This window comes from Centroberyx gerrardi, chromosome 12 (assembly GCF_048128805.1).
Source record: "Centroberyx gerrardi isolate f3 chromosome 12, fCenGer3.hap1.cur.20231027, whole genome shotgun sequence".
NCBI lineage: Eukaryota > Metazoa > Chordata > Actinopteri > Beryciformes > Berycidae > Centroberyx > Centroberyx gerrardi.
The window spans coordinates 30,408,530-30,428,140 of record NC_136008.1 but is presented as its reverse complement, the minus strand read 5'-3'; the positions used below and the strand labels follow the sequence as shown (position 1 = coordinate 30,428,140).

Genomic DNA, 19,611 nt, shown 5'->3' with positions numbered 1-19,611 from the left:
AGTTTTGACAATTCGCTAAGCTCGTGCAACAGACACATCTGCACAGTTCTCAAGCAAGTGTGACACATTTTACGGCCTGAATGCCCGAACTTGCATTGTCACCATAGCAGCTAACCCTAAATGCCATAGTCGCCACTTTATGGCGTACCAGCCAAATTACCATAGCAAACAGTGGAAGGACTGTTCTATCCATTCAATTTCTGTGGTCCAAAAAGGGTTTGTCAAAATATCTCCAAAAATCCAGTCTGTGAAAACGATATTGTGACCAAACCGACGTAGTTCTTTCCACAGCGTGGAAAGCAGCAGCACCGCACCATTTCCACTCAGTGGATAGTCTTCTACCAAACTCTACTGTAACTACAAAGTGTCCGTAGTGATGGAACTGTGTCATGTTTACTCTCAACTCCGCTGTGGAGCCAAAATGGCTTTTTTGGAGATATTTTGACAAACTCCATTTGGACAGCTGACTGTGGAGTCAATATTGTCTGCGGGTCCAAGTACTACAGGTATGTAAGAGAAAAATTATATATAGGTCCAAAATCGCCGAACTTATCCTTTAAGTATTAATTTAAAGGCCTAATGCATCTCAGAGTTTGCACTACAATTGAATAGATGCTAAATGCTATTTCAGAGTCGTTTCCACCCTATTCTGCCTGTATCTGTAAGCCTGTATCAGTGAAACCCTCATCTCGACACATTTGTTATGACTGAATCATTCCGTCATAAGGCATAAATCCACTTACTGACACTGGATCCAGTCAAACCAGATTGGACACCTCAGGGTGAACCACGCAGTCTCACAGTTTTTATCAGTCTGGACTGGTAATACACACTGCTATCGTCCAGGAGGACTTCAGATACCTTAGGGCACTAGTGAAACTTTGACATAAAAGCTATTTCTGTGTTTAGACCACAATGCAGCTGATCCAGTTCCAACCCCTGACCACCTTCAGTCTGTCAGAGAAAAGGTCAGACTCATACCAGACATGCTTCATGCTTCATAAACATAGCGGAAGGGAAAATTAAACTACGCACAAAACAACATAACAACTTAGTCAGAATTGCGGTTAGGCCACAATTAGAGGAAACGATTTTCCAAGGAGACAGTTTGTTTATCTAAGTCACACGTAGCAAAATTATGAGTAATATTATAAGACACATACTGTATAGCTGCACAATGCACTAAGATAATGAATTCAGTGTTCATTTTGACTTATTTACAGAAGTTAATACCATTACCCAATTTTGATAATTGAATTGAATTGAATTAATTTCACTTGAGCTATATGTAACCAAGAAAGAAAGGTCAATTAAGAATATATTTTATTTTGTTTATTTTACTTTATTAGCTTCAAAGATTTCAGGATGTTTTGCTTCCAGTTCTTACATTTGTCATTCATTCAATTCATGGCATCTTTACACATCTCAGATGAAAAAATGGAAAACACCGCCCAGCCATTCCTTGTTAAAAGAGATTATATCCTTGAGCATTATTGACAATAGGCTTTAAGACTGAGGTATTCCACTCCACTGATATCCCATTTCAACACAGCATTCTTTCCTTGGAAGGGGTTCGAGTTCACATAGGTGGGATTCAAAGTGTGAGAATTAGTTCAAGTTTCTGTTGAGCTCTGTGGGTTACATTCAGTCTTCAGTAATTAAATGATAGTGACCTGTGGATATAATGATGATAATGCATATGAAATAAGCCTTTCTGTGAAAAAGGGTCCCGACCATACCCTTTTCTGCCAAAAAAAAAGGGAGATCCACCAACATCATTTTGACCCTCCAATCCCCACAAACCTACACACACACACACACGCAGAGCATGTGAGAACATAAAAACACCAACTGTGAATTTTCGCATTCCCATATGGCGTCCCGCAGCCACGAGAAATGCAAGGATGTTGACACATAAAAAGACTTCTGAAAGGAAACCTGCGGTGCTGTAAAAGAAGGATGAGAACAACATACGAAAGTACTCGGCTTATGGGAGTTGTCTCCCTCTCCCCCTTCCTATCTAACACTTTGTTTTTATTGTCACTCAACCAGATTGGCAAGTTCAGAGAAGGGGATTTTCACTTCGGATGAAACTCAATGACGAGCGACGCCTGGGGTTATTTACCCTCTCGTGCTAGCAGACTGACCGCAGTTATTCTTATGCAATGGATTCATTGTTTAAAATTAGCTTTTTATTTGAGAACCCATCAAACCTCATTAAACAATGGATTCATTGTTTACATTTGGCTCATAAGAGATTATCTCTAGCCTGACTTGACACGAGATGAACTGTATTTACATAGAGTGTAGTGGCAGATAAAACAAACGTGTGGTTTCGTCACAGTTAGCATAGTGATCAAACCAAAGTTGGATATTAAATTTCAAACAGATGGGAATTGCATTGTTTTCAATGTCAATATAATCACTTACTGATACAGTATCAATATGCATCTGTCTGTTTTGGAGCTAGAAATGAAGATTGTTTAAAGGTGTTTAAAGTGTAGCATTTTACCATCTATAAATACATACATTTTTAGACATTAGGGTAATTACTGTAAAGAAATGAGACCATCACTAAGAAGATTGGCAGCCTCTACCGGCCTCTACACTTCCTTTTGCATTGTGTTCCACTGGGTCAGATTTGGCGGGAAATCTGCTGGATTGCTTTACGGCACAACACAGGAAGAGGGCGCTGTTCTTCCAGAGCAAACAGCGCCAAAGCTTTCTGAGTTTCTGACAATGACATAGAGCCCTGCATTCTGCAAAAAAAAAGAAACAGGCCCGGGCCCGACCCAAGCCCGACCCAAGCCCGAGCTAGTGATGTGACGGGGCCCGAGGCTACAATTCGGGCCAGGCTTTGGGCCGATTTTCACATCACTAGCTCGGGCTCGGGCTCGGGCTCGGGCCTGTTTCTTTTTTTTGGGCTTGGGACTTGAAATCAATAGGCATACCAATCAAAGAAACTACTAATTTAAGAAAATAAATAAAAATTGATTATAAAACAAAGTTACGATAGAAAAACCTTTTAGCCTATCACATCCACACAGTCTGCCTGGCACGCACACACACGCCCTCCTGTCACTTCCAAGCAAGCACTGGCCTCATGGACTAACGTTACTGTTCTGTTCTTGAGAAAATGGACTCTAGCCATGTTCTTTGGTGGGTGTGCAGGAAGTAACAGGGTTTATAGGAAATGTGGTCTTAATTTGGAAAAACACTAGCACTAACAATAATACTGCCGTGAGATAGAGGTGTGTGTGTGTGTGTGTCATCATCATCAGTCATTTCCACCATGGTTTCATTTTCATCCATTCATTCATTCATTCATTTTCTTTTCCTTGTTTATGAAAACTTTATTTTTCGTTATTTCAATATTCCAACATACACACAGACAAAACAACCAAACAATAAAAAAATCACCCTAATTAACGTAAACATAACCACTCCACCATGAATCTAAATGTACTTACACAGTGACTCAGTGAGACAGGCGAACAAATATAGGAAATTACTTATTGTTATCATCAACATTCTCATCATCATCATTGTAAAAAGGGTAGCCCAGCCAAAGGGTCTAGGAAGTGGTTGGAGGCAGACTCAGGACAAGGTCTTGGAGGCTGAAGGTGCATTTATTTACAGTGCCCAGATTACACGTGTAACATAAGTAAAAAGAAATGAAAAATAACAAACAAAATCTTCTTACGACAACAAAAGAAAACTGAGGAACAAATAAAGGTAACTCAGCATAAGACACAGCCTGGTCCTCCCACCTCTAAGGCTAGATACAAATGACTATATAGCCTGGCCAATTACCCAGCATTCTCTGCCAGGACAGTGCCATCTGGCCACAGGGGGTTTACTTTAACTTTATTTCCCAAAAATCTGTATTAATAACATTGTGCAAAATATCACATAATGTCCCTTTAACTCATTGCCAAAACACCAGAAATTACAACATATAAACCCAAACAAGTCCCACACAGTCAGACAACCACTCTATAGCAAATATAGAAATATAGAAAAAAAACCCACGAATGGTATCTCCCTGTGTCCTTGCTCTGACAACCATATCTTCGTGGCAGTAGTTGGGCGGTCCCCTCCCAAACAGACTTTGATACTTCAACGAAATGAACATTAATACAACTCAACAATTATTCTGTAACATAAGCAATAAATGAAAAGTAAATTGAAAATATGTTTGTGTATTCTTTTCACCCAGTTAATCAGAGAATGTGTAGATGTTAATGTAACAAAATACTACCGCTAAACATAAACAGACCCAGGATAGTTAGTGCATAGCAGTGTTACGATGTAGCGATTGATGACTGATGACTGAACTTAGAAAAACGGATAAATGTGTGGAATGAATATATAAATACAAACGGATTAGAATGGGAAATAAGATAAACGTGACAAGTGTCGGCCTCCTGACCACTTTGTCACAATCATCATAATCACCGCCACCTGTAAAACCATGACAACAACACTGAAACAACAACAACACAAGAAAAGGGAAAGGAGCTTGTTGCATAAGCGCTATGCCTCTACGTTCTCCACATATTCAATAAAGGGCTGCAGATTTGATGATGTTATCATGAGCCGCAGATGGTATATCTCCACTTGTCAGTCTGAAGACATCATAACCTCTTTGATGCATTGATGAAAGAGATGCAAGAGAACAAGGCAGCAAAGCAAATAAGGAGTAATTCTTTTATTGCAACTATTAGAGAAAGCTTCAAATATGACCAAAAACTGTCTAGAGATGGGCAAGACCAGAACATATTTCCTAAGGTTGTTGGGGACTGGCGACATCTTGGGCAGTTGGCGTCAATGTTGGGGAGGATTTTGGCCAATTTTGCTTTGGTAAATTGGTGATTGAATATTTTAAATTGGAGCAATCCATGTCTGATACAAATGGAAGAGGGGTGGGTATGCTTTACACTTTATTCCCACGGAGATTTGCCAAGATCTTGTTCCCAAGCAGACTTGGTATTCACAAGGGCTGGTGGCTTAATATTTTGAATGCTATTGCACAATCTAGAAATCTGGCCCTTAAAGTCACAATGAAACTGCATTTTGAGAGCGTCTTGCGTCCGTAATGTGATATATTTCCTGTTGAAATACGATACTGGGGCAGGACATAACAGGGATCAAAAATGACCCAAATGTCACCATTGTTACACATCATTCCCCTCGCTCTGCCCCAGAATTTTCTGTCTCTCTCCTCTGTGAACTATCAGATAAAGGCAGAAATACCCCAAAAATAGCCCGAAAGAAAAGGAAAGGGTAGAAGTAGATTGTGTGAGCATGGCCAAAATGGCATCTGACCTGAAACCAGATTCTTAAGGAACTCTGAACCACTGGATTGGAGATACAGCATTGGCAGACCAGTAGTAGTATATAGAAAGTTCGGCAGACCTAGAGCTCCCAAAGATTTTGGTTGCTCGAGGAACATCTTGTGTATTCAAGGGTATTCTGGACTAGCACAGGACTAGCACAAGTAGACAGACACCTGCATTCATACCTATGGGTAATTCAGAGTCTCCAGTCCACTTGACTGGCAGCAGGAGACCCAGATGAACATTGGGAGAACATACAAGCTCCACGCAGAAAGGACGGGGCCGGGAATCGAAACCAGGACCACTGAACCACTGAGACACCATACCACCCATGGTCCAGTTGTTTATGGTAATTATACCAAGGTATCACAATTAATTAGACAATGATATTGCAACTTGACCTAATGACTTCAGCAGTGTTTTTAATTACCCATGGAATGACAAAAGTATATGTAAAAGAGCTATTGTGTATGTAGGGGAATTTCAGAAGAAAGCAGTGATTCAGGGATACACCAGCTTAAGAGGGAATTCATGGAATCCACAGTTGAATGTGTGTTATGTGTGCAAGGGCTATGCAACAGTCTGCTCTTTTGTGTTTGGTCTGTTCTTCCTCATTCTTATATGTTCTTAAACTTCACCATCATTACCTAACAGAAGTTTGGGCGAGACAGAAGTTTCGCAACCTTGTTGACTCACGAGTCAAAGGACTTTCCCAGCCATGCCATCAACAGCAGACATGATCGATGCTTTAAGACGATTGCAGTCGAGTCTTCTTTGTACCTCCAATAATGGTGGCTTTCAATCTGTTTGAGTTTTGGAATAGAAGAGATAAAACTCGCATTGCCTACTCTCTATATGGCAACTGTTTAAATACCCTAAAAAGCCAGCTACACTCTTTGTAGCATCATTGTGGCATTAGGCCTGAAGCCAAGTGGACAGTGTGGTTTGATTATATTTGATGATCAGGTGGAGTCAGCAAACAGATAGAATAATGGAACACAGCAAACACTAATCTCTACGCAAGCACTGTTGCTTATGTTGGATGCTGGCTATAAACATGATGCCAATTGTAATACATGCAAATGCTGTACTTGTAGAAATAAAGTCAGGAACACCACACAGGTATCATTAACATTTATAATCTTTAAAAATTACAGAATTTACAATTCAATATATATTGCATTTTGAAAAATATCCCTCTGGACAGTTTACATGCTGGTGCTTCTCCGGAGACAGTTGCGTTGTTGTGTGACTGAACCCCTGTATAAACTAATGCAGCTACTATTGTGTTTGTAGTTTGTCACTGCACCAGCTTTCGGAGGCTCTGCTGCAGGCACAAAGAGCGATGGAGCGCTGATGATGTAGGGCTGACCAATGTACTTTTTTTCTGACAGAGAAGTCTCAGAGACAGAGACTGATTCAGTGTTTTTGCTGGAATACTCATACAGACTCTGCTTAAAAGCACTCGTGGTGTTTTTCTCCTTCCTAAAAAGGATCACGTAGCACTTTGGGAAGAAATGACAGCTGAGGATGCCATAGTTGGAGATGAGAATGACCACCATCTCCACGGCGGGTAGGTATTCCCCCGAAGTGGTGACATATACGGGAACAAACAGCATCCAGGAGATGAGGTAGAGGAGCATGCTGAAGGTGATGAACTTGGCCTCATTGTACTTCTGGGGCAGCTTGCGTCCTTTGTAGGCACAGACGAAACACACAAGAGCCAGGACAGCTATGTAGCCCAACATCACCCCAAAGGCCACATATGAGCCCTCGTGACAGTCTTCCAGCAAAGTGGTTGGATTCTTAATGACATTATTAAATGGGCATTTGAGGACCAGCCAGCTGATGCAGGTAGCTACCTGCAAGGCCACACAGCCAGCAATGATTACATAAGGCTGGTAGAACCTCCGCAGAAGCTCCTGCAGCCCGGGGTTGAAGTGGAAGGCCAGTAGGATCTTCAGGGACTTTACCAGGATGCAGGAGACACACAGAGTGAAGCTGAGGCCAAAGAGCACTTGTCGGGCCTTACACTGGAGGCTGTTGGGCCGACCTACAAAGAGCACGGCACTGATGAAACTGCCCACCAGAGAGAAAAGCATGACCTGGCACAGTGGCCCCCCAGCAGCCCTCACTGTGGGAGTGTTGCGTTGCTGTAGAAACAGAGCCGACACCAGAAGAACCAGGAGGATGCCCAGTGCCGCGAACGTCAGCAGCACCACAGCGAAGCGATCCTGCCAGGAGAAGAACTGCAGGGTTTTAGGGATACAGCAGGAGCTCCCCTCAGGAGACCACTCTGTCTTTGAGTCACAGCTCAGACATTGGCCCATATCTGGAGGGATGGAGGAGCACAGTTTGTTTGGTTGTGATTACATTTACATGCACAGAGAATTCCATTCTTAATCCGGTTATTCAACTAAACTGGTTTTGGATTGACATCATAACTGGGTTGGAATAACCAAGGCAAGCTCATACTCTGATTATGAGAAACCCTATTAAGATACTTGGCTTACTCCCATATTAAACATGTATTAAACAACATGTACATTTTCATGTCAACAAAAACATGGCATCAAGATCGCAGATATTATTGGGGAATGGAAGGGAATCTCTTGCCTGTGTGATTAGAGTAGTAGTTCTCAGTACAGTTGATACACTCGTAGCAACAGGTATGTTGACCCTCAGCTGTTTTCTTGAACTCTCCAGGGACGCAGCTATTTGAACATTTTGAAACGATGTGCTGAGGATGACAGGTACAGACCATATTAGCATTCATACATTCATTCATCTTTTTTTTAAAAATGTATTCTAAAATGGATGGCTGCCATAATCTGGCATTCTTAGTTGCTATACGTGACACTCATTTATTTTTAGAATAAAATTTGACACACATTGGAAAGGCATTCATATTAAAATAGCACAATATAAATTTGTTTTTGTCTTTGTTTTTAATCTGTGCCATAATTAATATGTTCCACTGCCTGTTGCACATTTTACCCATTTAGCTAGCACTTGAGTGAGTCTTGTTTTGAGTGAACATACACCACTGTGTGTGTTTGCATGTGTGTGCAGAACTGTTACGGCCGTACCCCCAGAAGATTCCCTAGTGTTTCCTTGTGTTTCCCCTTCCCTGTGTTCCCAGTGCTCCCCTGTCTGTCTCTCTCTCTGTCTATGTTTTGTTTGTGTGTGTATTGCCGTGGGCGTGGTCTCCCTTCCTCGTTCTCCTGGCTCCCGGCTCTGCTCATCCTGCACACCTGTCTGCAATTGGCTCATCACCTCTCCCAGTCTGCTCACCTGCCTCTCATTAGCTCATCTGCCTACAGTATATCTACCCCGGCTCTTCAACCACTGGTCGCCAGATTGTTGTTTCGACCTCTGTGGTAGTTACGCTCCAAGGCCAAAATAGTTGAACTTCTAGTGACTTTGTTTCTTCGTGTTCCCTGTTGTTAACCAGCCTTTCTTGTGTCCCAGGATCAACCCGCCTGCCTGTCTCCCTGCCTGTCTCCCTGCTTGCCTGCTAGCAACCACCCAGCCTCCAAGATACACCTGCCTGCCACGCTTCCACTCATCCCACGCTCACGCCAAGCCCCGCTCCTTCCTTACAATAAACCTTTTTCTTGCCAACACCACCCTGTCCGTGTCCTGCGCTTGGGTCCCACCTGTGTTCTGTAACAAGAACTGGAATAAGGGCAACAGAATGAGGGCTTACCTTCAGGTCCATAAACTGTTTGGTGGTGTTGTGGTTGGTGTAAGTGAGGCTGTTGTTGATTTGGTGGTACTCGGCCACAACATCATGGACATGGATAGTCCCTTCCTCTGACCTCCACAGTATCACATTATAGCCCAGGTTGATGTCTCCTTTGTTATCAAACTTATAGTTCTTCTCATTGTGCTTAAACTGGTGCGTCCACAGAGCTTTCAGCACCTAAAGTGTACATATAGACAATTTTTTAATCAATTCAATATTTTGTTTAGGCCTATTATGAGGCGAAGTCTGACGTCATTTTAGAGTTAGCATTTCCGCCATTTTGTGTAGTCAAATATAAAGTCTATACTACGTTTTGTTCCATGAAGTAATATACATCAACTAACATCTCCTTTGTGAATTTTTGTCCTTCAATTACTTTTATAGCAGTTGTTGCTAGCAAAATGCTAATTGTTTGGGAAAGGGGATTACCTGTAGCTAGCAACAACTGGAAAACACAGCAGTTGGAATAGAACTATGATAAATATTCATTTGTTAAACTATTCATTCACTATAATAACTAATAGAACGCTATAAAAATCGCAATAACGAGATGAGAGGTAAAGGAAGTTGCTCATGACTTCCTTTGTTCTACTGGAGTCTGCTGTCCCCACTGATTAGCATTTTGTTAGCAAAAATTGATATTTAAAGTAACTAAAAGATGAAAATTCATAAAGCTGATGCTATAGTGGAGGTATTTTAACCTCTGGAACAAAATATAGTATCTCGTGGGTATCCTTTCAACACAGCCGTTGTTTTTGACATTTTTCAAAAAGGCCATAAGGATTTTGCACTACATAACAAATAACAGAGATGCTAATCTGTGGCATACAAAATGATGCAAAATGACAACTTCCCCTTACGACCTCTATTTAACCTGACTATGTTGACTGGGAAAGGACACAATGCTTCTCTTTTTATTGCAGAGACAGCCTATGCTCAAATACACACACATACTGTATGTTTGTATGACTATACTTGTGAGAACCTTCCATTGATTGCATTCATCCCCCATGCTATCACCTAACATTAAAGGTGCTACGTGTATCATTTTAGCATGAAGAAATCATTTCAACATTAACTCTGAGACATCAGAATAATTATTTATTTAATCTGGAGGGAAATCTGATGGATTGCTTTATGACACAAAACAGGAAGAGGGCGCTGTTCTTCCAGAGCAAATGGAGCTAAAGCTTTCTGAGTTTCTGACAATGGCAGATGGTGGAAGGAGTGGAAGGCAGATGGAAAAATCACTTCCAACATGTTTATCCTCTTCAGTAAAGCCAAAGATGCCAGGAGGAGCAGGGGGGTGTATGGGAAATGTAGTCTTAATTTTGAGAAATACTAGCACTAACAATACCACTGGTGGGAGATAGAGTCTACCAATCGTCTCCACCATGGACTCATTTGCTTATTTTATATATATCTTATATTTTATATTTATTATTAATCCTAATCCTAATTTTAATCTTAACCCTAAACTAACCCAGCAAAATGACATTTGGTCCTCATAAGGATAGTATTGTATGAAATGTCGGAATACCTCCCAGGGTTGCACTGTGCCAGGCCTTTTGCAGTCTCTGCTACGGCAGATAGATGCCACAGCTTGAGCAATGGCACTCACAGCCATCTCAACGTTGAAGATGGTGTGGGCGTGAGTGTGTTCTCTGAGAATCTCCACAGCTTTAGACACCAATCCAGTGTCTCCAGCATCCCCATTGGCAATCAGCTGTGTACTATAGAACTCCTCCAGGAAAGAGTTATTCCTTATATTGTCATGTCCTGTGGCCTCCAGCTTGCTCAGATACTGATTGAAGGACGACAGGTCTCCGCGTTTGAAGGTAAAGCCCACAACATGCCCCATGTCCTCCAGTGTTAACTGTCCTTGTACAGAGGTGGAGGTGGACCAGCTGTCACTGGCCACCCAGATCCTCCTCACAGACTCTATCTTCTGCCCTGCTCTCAGTGCCTGATTTCTCAGTTCCTTGTAAATGTACATCATGTGAGCTGACTTGACAAATGACACTATCACCTTTGCCTTGTGGTTCTTGTGGATGGTTCCGGCAGCCTGCCTGATAGCAGAGTGGACATCATGACTGGTCACAGATCCAGGGAGGACTGCTTTAAAGGCCACACAGATCCCCTTTTCAGAAGCCTGGGACACGAAGCTGTCGAGGGCCGAGCGGCCATAGTCTCCATCTGTGGTAATTATTCCCACCCAGTTCCAGCCGTAATCGCTCAGCAGTCTGACCATGGCAGCCGTCTGGTAATTGTCATTAGGGATGGTCCTCATGAAGGCAGGGAAGCGGGTCTTGTCACTCAGAGTGACAGCAGTTGATGAATAACTGATCTGTAAAAAAGAAAAGCAATGACAGGCGATTTTGAGATATTGTAATATTTTTCTTCTGTAACAACTAAACAATATACAGTCATTAAAAACAACTAAATCAACTAGATCAAGCTCTTTTTCAAAATAAACAAGTAAGTCATGATACAGAAAGTATTTGTATTTGTGTCTATATTCAACATATAAAATTTTATTCTGATAGTATGAAAGGAATTCTTTTTTTGTATTCGTAGTATTCGTCAACAGGAAATTACGGCAGCATATTGATGTCACAGAGGGAGAAAAATATAGGCTCAGTATCTCGTTATAACGAGAAACTTTTCTCGTTATAACGAGATATGTTGGTATGTCATTATAACAAGAAAAGATGTCATTATAACGTGAAAATATCTTGTTATAACGAGAAAAAGATCTCGTTATAACGAGAAACGTTTCTCGTCATAATGAGATACTGAGCTGATTTTAGTTTTTCACTGTGACATCAATACGCTGCCGTAGGAAATGGATCAATCCCCCTAACAGCAAATGTGTCCCGGCCTGCTCGCTCGTTTTAAGTCAAAAGCAGTTCTTGTACTTTTTCCCCACTTACTTGAGGAATCATGTCGAGGGTCAATTGCCTGGCAATGGCGATGGATATTTCAGAGGAAGACGCCCCGACAACGGCCATGACTGGTTGGCCAGAAGTGGAGGCGTTACCTCCTCCGGCACATTCGGCCTGCTGGGTGAAGTCCGCTGTGGCCCTCAGCACAGTACTGACATCAGAGCAGGAGTCGTGAATTCGATACCCCAGAGTGATACCAACATCACCCAGGATAGGGGATTTATTCATGGTCTTTATAGCATTTATCATAGCCAGAGCCTTCGTGAATCCTCTTTTGTCAAACCTGTTTGTGTAGTTGCACAGAGATTACAGACATAGAAGAGAGAAGAGAAAGAGGGGGAGACGGTGAATTACAATTTCAATGTCAGCAATAATATTAGTTACTTATTCAAAAAATAGGTCATGTTATTATTAAATATCAGATTAAAGATGAATTATCCAAAACTATATCCCATTCCCAACTTTTCCCTCAATTTGTTTTCCTAATTAGTCTCGCCTAGATCCAAAATTGTAGCAAAGTTGACTCCCTCTGGATGGAAGTATTCTCACTTCTTAGATGAGAAATTGTACAAAAGTTAACTTTATCTGGATGGAAGTATTCCCATTTCTTTGATGAGAAATGGTGCAAAGGTTGACTTTATCTGGATGGAAGTATTCCCACTACTTTGATTTTATTTGATTTTGTCCAGTAACATCAACACCAACAATTTTCAAACATCAATTTTCCCAATCATTCACAGGAGAGGGAACTGATTTATCCAGATTTTTTGAAGGTAAGACAGGATGCAACAATCAATTTTGGGGGTATAACGGAAAAGTAATATAATTACAGAGTAATAAAAGAGTGAACTCACCTGACACATTGTTGTAGGTGGGGTGAAAAGATATTGTTTTTTTTCTCTACAGCCTCATGGATAGGGAAGATCCCCCCGATGATGATATCTCCAGGAGCTGTAGCTCCGGCCGGTCTGGTATCCGCCTCAGAGCCATGCCCTGCTTCCAACATGATAAGGGAATGTATGATAAACAAATAGACAACAGCACCCGTACAGGTTATCATGTTTCCTCCGCTATCCTTTCCCTTCAGCTTTCTTTCCCTGTTTCCTCTCTCTCACTATTTCTTCCTTCAGTCTCTCTCCTTTCAGCTGAGTGGCCTTGGCAGTGATACACTTCTTTTTAAGCATCTTCAGTGAAAAAAAATTCCCTTTTGCTTCCTCCTTCATAGTCTAGTATTGTCATATCCTCAAGCCCTGCCCACTTTTTCATGTGTGACAGCAGGGTGAGTCATTTTTCTCCAGCAGCAGGTTTTTTTTTAGGTGAAGAGATGTGTTTGTTGTTTTATGTAAGCATTTTGCTCTGCTGACATGCCAGGCTGCTGTGACTCTTATGGAGCTGACTGATTATGATATGCTTACCTGCAGATTTCTGACCTTTCACGGGGGGTAAACAAGCATGCTGAACCATTTTTATGCACCTGGCAATAAAAACCTCATTTGCTGGAATTATTTTTGGACATATTTCATTTTACTGTGGATGAATAAAATTCAAGCACCATACACTATACAGTATATTAAAATTATGGACTGCTGCTGCTGCTACTCCTACTACTACTACTACTGCTGCCACTACTGCTATTACTACTACTACTACTACTACTACTACTACTGTTACTACTGCTACTACTGCTGCTCACTGCTACTACTACTACTGCTGGTACTACTACTACTACTACTGCTACTGCTACTACTGCTACTACTACTGCTACTGCTACTACTGCTACTACTGCTGCTCACTGCTACTGCTACTACTGCTGGTACTACTACTACTACTACTGCTGCTGGTACTACTACTACTACTACTGCTACTGCTACTACTGCTACTACTACTACTGCTGCTGCTGCTGCTGTGACGCACACAAAATATGTGGTCACAATTTTGTTTTTCTATTGCAATCATTTATGCGTGAGAAATAATTTGAATCCAGTTTTAATACTGATGTGTAGTCCTCCAAGAGATTACCATTGGAATTAACCTGTTTAATTAATACCAATTGGGGGCAGCATAGCATCGGGAATGTCACTTTTCTGCTGAGAGCGACCTGTTGAGCAACACCCTTGCACTTCTCTGCCTCATCTTTTCTCCTGTTCTACAAGAAATGTTATCTGGGTGCATGCCCCTTGCAACATACCTGCAACAGATATGTATTCTCGAACGCGATCTATCAGGGCATGGACAAGAAACGTGAGAATGTGAGACGAGAACTGAAACCACTCCTTGCTGATCCCACTGTGTCTGATGAGGCGCTGCTAAGGCAGGTAATCAAGGCTACAAGTGTGCAAAGTGAAAGAAAATACAGACTTGGTCGCAGCTCCAGCTGTAAGGTGAGTCAAGCTCACAGTACTCAAGGCTGAACCTGAAATGACACACAAAGGTGAGGAAACACTGAAACCAAAAATAAAGACAATAAAATGATCCCAAAACATACCGCTCAGGTACAGGCTTTGACCCAGGCTATGGATGCATTGAAAAGACTTAAGGCTGGGAACACACAAGAAGACTTTTAAAAAAACAATTTTGAAAACACATTGCATCACACACATAACAATGGATTTCACAGACTGTTTTATCTCTCAATCGTAAACATGCTCACATGAGATGATTACACACTTGATGATATAGCTGAGATTATCCTGCTGACTCCTGACATGTCAGTGACGTCAGGCCCTCTAATCATGTGGGAACTTGCATGATCCAACATCAATCAATATGTATTAAAATGCACTTTAATGCAACGTGCATCAATATGCACTGCAAAACAAGGAAACACAAAAACAGACTTTGGGTAAAGCCGTGGCAAGCCGCCAACTCGGCCAACGCAGGCTGAACACTTCTCAGAGAGAGCTGGAGGTGAGTAGGCTTCATGAGAAAAAAAGGTAACAGATCAATCTGCGAGTTGATTGGGTGGTACCAGTGTGCCATAGATATGTCCAGGCCACCAAGAAAGACACAAAGACCCTATGGCTGCCCTCAGTGTTTAGAGCAGGCCCAACTGTCGCCACTGTTCTTCCTGTGGAGAAGAGGGTCACTGTGCTGCGGATTGCCTGAAGAAGTATAAAGAGTCGGGAATCGGGCTCCGGTCCGGCAGCGGGACTGCTTGTGTCTGGCTCAAAGAGTATGTCCCACTCTCACAATGCTTCTGTGTTAAAACCAGGTGAAAAAGGCTCTCGTAGCTCCACTGAGTGGCCAGAAGTCTCCACACTGTCACAGTCCTGTTAGATACTGTGAATGTCCTTGATCGCACCTGGAAAGACAAATACTTACCTTGCCAAGATGTCCAACCTCTTAGTGAGCTCATAGACAAAGACCTGGATGTGCTTGCCATCACAGGAGATGAAATACCTTACGATGAATGGGTTGAAGTGGTGGTGAACCTACAAGGTAACCATGATCCGGACATATCTATTCAAAAGCCATTTCTGGTGAGCTACATGAAGATAGACAGACCAGTGTTCAGTTTTAATGTAATCCAAGAACTCATTAAAGGCGACCAGAGCAGACCTAAACTCTTGTCCATCCTTGCCAACCTCCTCGCTGGGGCCATGGAGATCGACAGTGTCAGAACAGAGGCGATAGTGAGATTTGTTCAGACTCCTAAAGAAAAACATGCCATGGTGAACCTAGGTTTGAAAGAGATCACCGTTGGTCCTGGTCATGTTGCTTATGTTAAGTGCAGGGTGCCCGCTGATATTCTAACTCACTGGTGCTATTCGAGCTGAAACTTGACAGTTTACCTCAGGAGCTGCTGAACATCAGTGAGGGGCTAATGGAGATACACCAGACTGACAGACCCTATGTAAAAGTGCTGGTACCAAACTATACCAAACACAGCGTGACCCTGCCCAGCAGAACTGTCTTTGACCTCACTAAACCTACTGACAAAATTCCTACTACTGCTGCTACTGCTAATACTACTACTACTATAGCTGCTGGTACTACCATTACGACTACTTCTACCTCTACTACTACCACTGCTACTATTACTACTACCGCTACTACGTCTACTGTTCCAACCACTACTACTACTATTGCTGTTGATAATATTACTACTACATGCAGTTCATGTTTATTTCACCAATTTCTTGACTTTTTTGAGTAAAAAGTATATCTACAGCTTTGTGTCATTTTCATTTTACATACATCATTCAGATGCAGATGTAATGCATTCATGCTCACAAGTCTGTTAAATGTTCCCAAGGCTTTGACAGCTAATTCCTCCTGCTAACTATTTCCTTCTCTGATCAAAATATAACTGCTTGATATATAGGTATAATTATTAAAAAGAGTAAACTAATTAATATCAAGCACACTCTGCATGGTCAAAGAAGTCAAAAACATATTTTGGGATCTCATTGGATGTTTTTCTACTGGTTAGTCTAGTTTTTCTAGTTTTCCGACTGATTAGTGTGATTATTAAATTAAAAAGAGCAAACTGGGGAACAAAGCACACTGCGCATGGTCAAAGGAATCAAATACTAATCAGTGTATTGAATTGACATTAGTTCTACTACCACTACTACCACTGCTACCACTACTGCTACTACTAGTACTACTACTACTACTATTACTAGTATTACTACTGTAGTAGTGCTACTACTAATACTGCTACTACTCCTACTGCTACTGCCAATGCTACCACTGCTACTTCTAGTACTACTGCTATTACTACTATTACTACCGCTACTACTACTGATACGACTACTAATACTGCTATTTCTACTATTACTACTACTGCTACAACTACTACTTTTAGTACTACTACTACTAGGTCTATCTTGGATTTTACATTGTTTTATTGAGAAGACACTAGTGGAGATATAGTGTTTATCTTTTTATGCTTACACATATTTTAGTTTGTATTATTATCATTTAGGTGAACATAAATTAATTCCACTGAAAATATAGAACATATGGTTATATTATTATCTTGTAAGGCTGCGGCAAAGTCAGCTTGATATAAATTAATATGAATATGGAATCAAAGAAGACGTAAGAAGAGGGAGCTTCTCTTAGTCATACTTATGTGGAATAGGCCTACCTGTTTTCAATTAATTGATCGACCACACCTAGTCCTAGCTTTTCATTTAGTTCATTAGAAGAGAGTCTATGATAACAACAAGCTGTGGAAAACACGGCCATGGATCCGCAAGAACAACAAAGAGAAGATGCATTTAAACAATTCCCTGTGGCTGAGAATGAGTAGCTATATTTTGGCTTGAAAGCCACTACTCTAAACCTAAAAATTGCCTGTACTGACACATGTACACTGTGTCATTTTGTTGTTTGTAAAAAAAAAAGTGCAATACAAATATAGTTGATTCTTCTTCTTATGCTTATACGTATTCTTATTTGTATTATTATCATGTAAGTGAATTTGAATGAATTCCACAGAAAATATGGAATACATGATTAAATTCTAATTTAGTAAACTGTAAGGGGGCAACAAAGTCAAGTTATTATCAAATCAAGGAAGACTATGGGTAAGGAGACTTTACATGCAGTTCAGTTCATGTTTATTTTGTGATTTCTTTTTACTTTTTTTGAGTATATCTACAGGTTTGTTATCCTTATTATTTTATAGACCTCATTCATATGCAAATGTAATACATTCATGCTCACAAGTCTGTTAAATGTTCCCAAGGCTTTGACAACTTTTTATCCTATCAAGGCTTTGACAACTGAGTGAAAAAGACTGGCAGTGGCTAGAAAAAGAGCAAGGAATCAGTCTCTGTGTCTAAGATGGGGATATATGAAGCCCTGAAATTAACTCAGTCAATCAATCAATCAATCAATCAACCAATCAATCAATCAATCAATCAATCAATCAATCAATCAATCAATCAATCAATCAATCAGTATTGCTTATGTACTGTACATGCTGCATGTTCTACTGTCTGAACAATCATTCCATCAACCAAACAAACTCTGTGTTTTTCTTGTTGTACCACTTGGTGTCAGTGTTGTCCTTTGGTTCAGTCTCATCCAGCAGAGGCGCTGCAGTTTATAGGCAGCAGGGTGATGCAGTGAGGCGGAGGACCTATAGTCCTTCAGCCTGAAGGCCGGGCTCAAACCCCCTGAGGTGTCCTGCTGAAGTGTCCTTGAGCAAGATACTGAATCCCTACCAGCTCCAGATGCTGTTCTGTAACTGAGCCTGACCTTTGACCTCCCTGTAGAGGGATCAGTGGCCTGCGACAAAAATGGTAGAAAAAGAAAGTAGTGTCACTTAAGGCTGTGATTCTCAACCTTTTTCATATCAAGGACCCTAATTTAGTCCACATTAGAGCCACGAAGCCCCATTTGATGAGATTTTGTCTCTCAGACCCAAATCTGAGAATATTTTTATTGTTAGATATGATCTTGTCCAGAATTCCATGACTATCTGTATTGTAGGTAGAGAGATAACAGTGAAACCGTGATCAAATAGTCATTCTTCTACATTCTCTAATTGTGTTAACTCCTTGTAAATGAAATAATGGTGAAGTTTAACAATTCATCATTTTGCTGGGGACCCCCTGGAACCCCCTCAAGGACCCCCGGTGGTCCCCGGACCCCAAGTTGAGAACCACTGACTTAAGGTCTGATGTAGTGTTGCATACACTTTGGAAGGAGAGTGATGAATTGACTCTAAACAGATTATTCACATGAACAAGCAAGAGGAGCTCAGCGGTTTTGCAATCCTCGCATCTCACTCAATTATTGCTCCGTGTTTACGGTTTCAGTATTGGGCCAAAAAGCCTATTGTGCAAGTCTATGACCAACTATCCCCCAAATACATAACTCACACATGAACGATAACCAATCCCTGTGTTCAATAGTGCACACACCCCTCAACAGTTACTTGTATCTAAACATGTGGAAACACACACACACACACACACACACACACACGCACACACACACACACACACACACACACTCAAACTATTCACGCTATCCATTTTGTCATTTTCTCTCCTCATCTGACCTTTCTCCTCACTTAATATCTAGTTTATACCAGTTTATACTAGTTCAGCATGGTTCAGTAAAAAGCATGAACACTCATGATGACATTCGGAATTCATAATTCAGCTGCATCATGATACATCAACATTATTCATCAACAACAGGATTGATAGTAACGACAGTATATAATGTCTTCAGCCATACACACTTGGTTGCAATACATTTTTATCATGTGCATGTTACTGTATTTCCATGTTTGTTTGGTTTCAGTGTCCTATTACACATTTTTAGGGCAAAAAAACTCCAACCATAGCTGTCCTGGGAGGAGTGTGTATAATCGATTGTTCATGTTTTGTTGACATCCATCGCTCCCCAGCCGCTTTAGCTTTACACGAGGACTAAAGCATGGCATGGGTTTGCATTATTCCGGGAATTGAATGCTTACTGGGAAGGGCTGTGCTACGGCACGTGCACCGGACCCACCGGATCACAGAACCCACCTGTTGCTACAAACCTCGAGTTAGTAGCCCTCCCTCATACAAATCAAAAATGAAGAGTGAAGCTTGAACTTTTTATAGAG

The 19,611-nt window shown here is 41.2% G+C and overlaps 2 protein-coding genes across 2 annotated transcripts in view; one reads left to right on the top strand and one right to left on the bottom strand.

Annotated features, from left to right (window-relative positions):
• The window catches only part of calhm6 (calcium homeostasis modulator family member 6), a 96,673-nt gene that overhangs the window by 48,976 nt on the left and 28,086 nt on the right, over positions 1-19,611 (top strand). The window lies entirely within an intron of this gene.
• Positions 6,463-13,202, bottom strand: gprc6a (G protein-coupled receptor, class C, group 6, member A). Its single transcript, XM_071921415.2, has 6 exons — positions 12,887-13,202; positions 12,021-12,315; positions 10,628-11,434; positions 9,049-9,264; positions 7,956-8,079; positions 6,463-7,671 (listed from the first exon to the last, which is right to left on the bottom strand). The coding sequence occupies exons 1-6, from the start codon at positions 13,090-13,092 to the stop codon at positions 6,548-6,550; spliced, it is 2,772 nt and encodes a 923-aa protein (XP_071777516.2). The 5' UTR covers positions 13,093-13,202; the 3' UTR covers positions 6,463-6,547.